The 5,352-nt window shown below is 39.4% G+C and overlaps 1 protein-coding gene across 1 annotated transcript; it reads right to left on the bottom strand.

Annotated features, from left to right (window-relative positions):
- Positions 1-3,745: 3,745 nt before the first annotated feature.
- Positions 3,746-4,924, bottom strand: LOC307138233 (protein rapunzel-like; the record flags this gene model as incomplete). The annotated part of the gene is made up of 1 exon (XM_079836429.1): positions 3,746-4,924. The coding sequence occupies one exon, from the start codon at positions 4,922-4,924 to the stop codon at positions 3,746-3,748; it is 1,179 nt and encodes a 392-aa protein (XP_079692555.1).
- Positions 4,925-5,352: the final 428 nt, after the last annotated feature.

The raw sequence follows: 5,352 nt of genomic DNA, 5'->3' as shown, positions 1-5,352 counted from the left end.
ACTGTATTTCTGGTTTACAGACTACTACTGTAAAGTCATTTTACGTATGATTACCGTAAAAATTACGGTATATTGCTGGCGTCTTTGCTGCCAGCTCTTTACTGTTAATTATAGAAATACAGAAATATACTGTTTTCCTGAATTACAGACTACTACCGTAAAGTCATTTTACATATGATTACCGTAAAAAATACGGTATACTGCTGGCGTCTCTGCTGCCAGCTCTTTACTGTTATTTTACAGGGAAATTTTTTACAGTGTAGTAATAAATATGTGTTTAGTTCTCACCAAAGCTCTCTCTCTATTTTGCTGTAGATCATTAAACTGTTACACTACCTAAGAAGTCTGTCCGAAATTAGTTTGGTGAGGTTCCTTCATGCACAAACGCTGGCTTTCAAGCCATTGTCTGATAAGGCAGTGAGGCAACAAGCCAGCTGCCCAGGTTTTTGGACGCAGCCCACGGCTTTCGCAAATACTGGTTTTCTAGTTGAAAAATTGGACATGAACGCCCTCTAAAGTCAAAATGTGAATGCGATGAGCTCATAATCACAACTTCAGATGTGGGAAGTATGAAATTTCCAAAATCACGCGATGACAGCATAATATTTAGTAACTCATTTTGGTTGAACTAACCTTTTTATGCTGTTTTTCCCCCCTCAGCACCAAGACATCAGTCTTTATGTAAAAACACTAACAGCAGGTCTGTATGTTTTAAAGAGCATAATTTATTAGCAGTCATGTACAACATAATAACATACTGTAGCCAGGCCCTCCAGACTGAGTGTAAAATGATGGATTGTTCCCTCACTCCGCACTTCAGTGATCTTAATGTGAGTGGATCTGGAGAGCTGATCACAGCACTCTGAAGCTCGTCGTCCTTATATTAACAGCGAAAGGTTACTCACCCCCTGTGTCTGCAGGCCATGGCCAGAATCTGCTGACTTATGTGCAAAAGCAGTAATTTAATTAGACGTGGCTTTGAGTGCTATGTGTGTCCACTTCAGAGAGTTAATAGCAATGAATGTCAACAATCGCTTATAAGTCATGTTGATGTGAAACAGGCCGTACAAAACAGGAAACTGAAATTAGATTTATTATTGGCATATCATAAAAATATGTAGGCCTAAATTGAAGATTTATGCATTTGAATTGCACATCAAATTTCTATTTGTTTGGATTACACAATTTTAACATATACTAATAAACTTAACATGATGCATATTTGTCATGGATGCGATTGGTAAGATCAAAGACTAAGAATAAACTGAATGAGTTTGAAATGCACAATAACCAGATTTAAATATTTATAATCAATAAATCAAATTAGTTTCAATCTCATATTTTAACTATTGAAAATGACTTAATATAATGTATAATATTACCACAGCTGGCCATACTTTTTAACTGAATACATTTAACTGTGTAACAATGAACAGATTTATCCTGATTATAAGCCATTTGAATGAGTGCATTTTGAAAATATGATTATTTAAATAAAATCAAATAGATGCAAGAAGTTAATAATCAAATATGCCAGGATTTTATGCGTGCAGAAATCATACCTGTTTCTTTTATGACTGACAAATATGCATCCCATTTAGTTTGATCATATTGTTTATATTGTTTGTAGCGGTGTATTCCAAATTTGATATGCAATTCAAAAACATGAATCTTACTTTTAGGCCTAAATATTTTTTTGAGTGTATAATCTTGAAAAAAGCTGTTGTTTCTTGGAAATGTATACAAAATTCAACTTTGAACTGGCATGAATTTTTAAAGGGTGTATTTAAGTCTGAAATCATGATGAGCTCTCTGCTGTGCACACGTGTACATTAGTTTCCTGAGACGTCATGCCGTGGGCTGTTTTATGGCTGATGAGGAACAGATACTGTCAGCTCAGGTTATTATCATGCAGGCTAAATGGGGAAGCACTTTTCTTTGGCAGTAGCATTGCTCTCATTGCTTCAGTTTTTATTACCACAAAGCATTTGTTTATATAACATCACAACTTTTAACATGTTTGCTGCCTATTGCGTTTAAAGGGAATGTTTTCAAATAGACATTCAGATACATTATGATGTGCAAACATGCCAATTAATACAAGAGGCTGCTCACTGCAGAGCAAATGGGTGGAGCTAGACGTCTGGCAAGGAGAAGCGAATGTAATTTGGGCTTAATGGGTGGAGCTAGAATATCCAACCACTCCCTAACTCTATCCACAAATCCCTCCACCCCATTAGACGTCCAGAGAGGAGGAGCGAATGTAATTTGGGCAAATGGGTGGAGCTAGAATATCCAACCACTCCCTAACCCTACCCACAAATCCCTCCACCCCATTAGACGTCCAGAGAGGAGGAGATGGATGCCATTTGTCTCTGCAGTGAGCACCACTTGAGTAATACAGCACAAATAGCCAACCTATTTTGTTTGAAAATATTGCAGTTGATCAGTAAATCATGATAAGTATATTTGTGTACATTTTGCATTTTAAACATATATATTTTTTAATTTATATATATATATATATAGTGGTGGGCATAGATTAATTTTTTTAATCTAGATTAATCTCACTGTAATCTTGGAATTCATCTATAGATTTAAAATGGCTCATTTGAATTCTGCCGAAGGCATTCAGAATATGTGTGCTCGTAAGTGATTGTTTGTCTTTTTGTAGTTTGAATAATAAATAACTTCTGTCCCTTTAAGACCTGACACATGCATGGATCCCAAACACTGTTCCTGTGAGCTGGTTACGACTGTGTTTACGTTAAACCATAGGTTAAAACTCACCAATATGGGCATTGAGACATTTTTGAGTGTATTTGACCATTAATACGCTGGAAAAAGGATCAAATTTTGCACTTGTATGTCAGAGGCGGCTTTATTAGTATGTAATGCGAGTGCGAAATCTGCGGGAATTAGTAGAATTAACGTTATGTGCAACCCCGCACGCAATTCAGACCGGTCACACATGAGGAAAAATTCAACAGAACACCCGTTTGCAATGTTCAGAGGATTAACCGGACTGAATGAGAGGAGGCGGGTGCATGTCAACTCGCTGTCGGTTGGAGAGGAGAGCGCAGCTGATATCGACACTGTATCGTATCGTTTCAGATATTTTAGTATTGATACATAGCGAAATATGGATATTTTTGACAACACTAGTAGGCATACACACTCTCGCCCCTACAGTGCAATTCGGCTAGGTATACATCTGCGCTAAAATATCAAGGTGAAAGTCATCATAGCTTGCGTAGCATAGACCCAGGTCCCAACCCAACTTTGAGAATAGTTTAACGGCAATATTTTTTTTATCGCCCGATAAGAGTCTCACGTTAACGCCGATAACGGCCCACCACTAATATATATATATTTTAACTTTTGCGTTGTCAAAACAAGATCTTGACCAAAAATCGATGTACCTCTTGATGGAAATAACAGGTGCATCATTTTTTGGTCAATATCTCGTATTGACAATGCAAGAGTCCATCACTCTGTAAAGTCTCCTCCAGCACATCCCATAGACTTTCAATGAATTTAAGGTCTCTGGAGGTGAAGATGATTCTTCATGCTCCCTCCCAACCATTCTTTCACAATTTGAGCCTGATGAATCTTGACATTGTCATCCTTGAATATGGCCATGATGTGTCTTCCTACATGGTTGTTCACGAAATGAAAAGCTACACACTCCATCAATTAGGGTTAGAAGAACTGTTGCCATACATATAACATGCTATGTCTAAATCTACTCTGCATGCACACAGACATTGACGTTCTTGTGTTTGTCCCAGTAGTGACATTCTTCAGGAAAACTCGACAAAGCAAAGCTCTCCTTGTGACGACTGACGGCGTGAACCAGAAACCCGGATAACTGCTTCTCCAGAAGCTCCACGACAGCTTTGGCATCTCCCTTCTTTGCAGGACCGTCCATCATCTGTTTTATGCTCTCATTGGGCACAGGCTGAGGGGCGCTGCAGAACGAGACCACCAGGTTTATGTCATTTCCTTGAGGTACTTCAAAGTAACTCTGTCCGGCCACATACTGAAAGTTCTGTCCAGCTCTGAAGTTTCTAATTTTGCCCAAGTTACTAACAACTCTGATGGACCAGCTCACCCAGTCGTACTTCTTCACCAGGAAGTCCAGCAGTTCCTTGGCCGTTTCCTGGAGGTTCCCGTCCTCTCTCTCCTTCACAAGCCTCTTGATGTCCAGTTCAGCTTGCTCTGGAAACGAATGCACACATTTCTCTATCGTTTCCTTCATTTTCATCTCAATTTCTTGGATCTTCGCACTCCACTCTCGAATCTTCTCCTGCTCAGCCTCTTCGCCCTGAGTAAGGAAACAATATCCCAGCAGAGCGATTATTCCCAGGCAGAGCAGCTCCTTCATCCTGACGCAGAAGTCTTCCAGGACTCTTCTGTTTCTGCCCTCGTATTGTTCCACAACCTCCAGGATTGGCTCCCCAAAAGTGCTGTTCCCCACAGCATCATAAAGCACGCAGAGGTTTTTCTCTCCACCTGTTATGAAAAAATGCTCTAAGAACAAGCGTTTTTTGACCTCTTTATACTCCGGTTTGGCCTCCAGAATGTCAATGTATTTTCTAAACTGGTTTCGCATATTTTCCTCCACAGAGAAGAACTGGGTATCCAAACGTCTCCTCCTAATCTCAGAGTCAATGTCTTGTAGCTGAGACGAGAGGACATCTAATTTGCTCCTCACAACTAGAAACTGATCTTTGACATATGTGATCTCCTTGCTTTCCACATTGTTGAGGACGAGCTTGAGGACTGGAGCTGCAGCCTCGAAAAGCGGCGACATCTCTCCAACAGCGCTGGCCAGCACCTCGGCTCCTCTCTCAAACATCTCCATTACTGCTTCAATGGCCTCCTTCTTCTGGGCTACAACCCTCTCTAGTGGACTGGACATTTCTTTAAAAGCAAAACCACAACACACAAGATACATTTGTAAATTATTTAAGCAAACTGCTATTTGCATAATGAACTCTTTCCCTGTCATTGGTGGAATTTTCTGCCAATCCATGGGTGCGTCCCAATCAGTAGTCAGGGCACTGATCAGGGAGTCGGCCATTTTAAGGGCTGTCTCAATAGCAAAATCCTTCCAGAGCAAATCTTTACATTACAAATACAAATACATTTATTTATTATGGTTTATGTTCAAATATGTGAAAAAGGTTTTGTTTAATTGTGTCGTTCACTGTCAAGTGGCAAGATAAATTACTGTTTTGTTTAGCTTTCTTCTACAAGGTAAATTATCAGACTGAGGCATCATAAGACAAAAAAAGTGCATCACCACTTTCGTCAGCTATTTGATAGTATGTTATCATAAATTACATA

Source organism: Gobio gobio (genome assembly GCF_949357685.1).
Source record: "Gobio gobio genome assembly, chromosome: 15".
In the NCBI taxonomy this organism is placed as follows: Eukaryota; Metazoa; Chordata; class Actinopteri; order Cypriniformes; family Gobionidae; genus Gobio; species Gobio gobio.
This window is presented reverse-complemented; position numbering and strand designations above follow the sequence as displayed.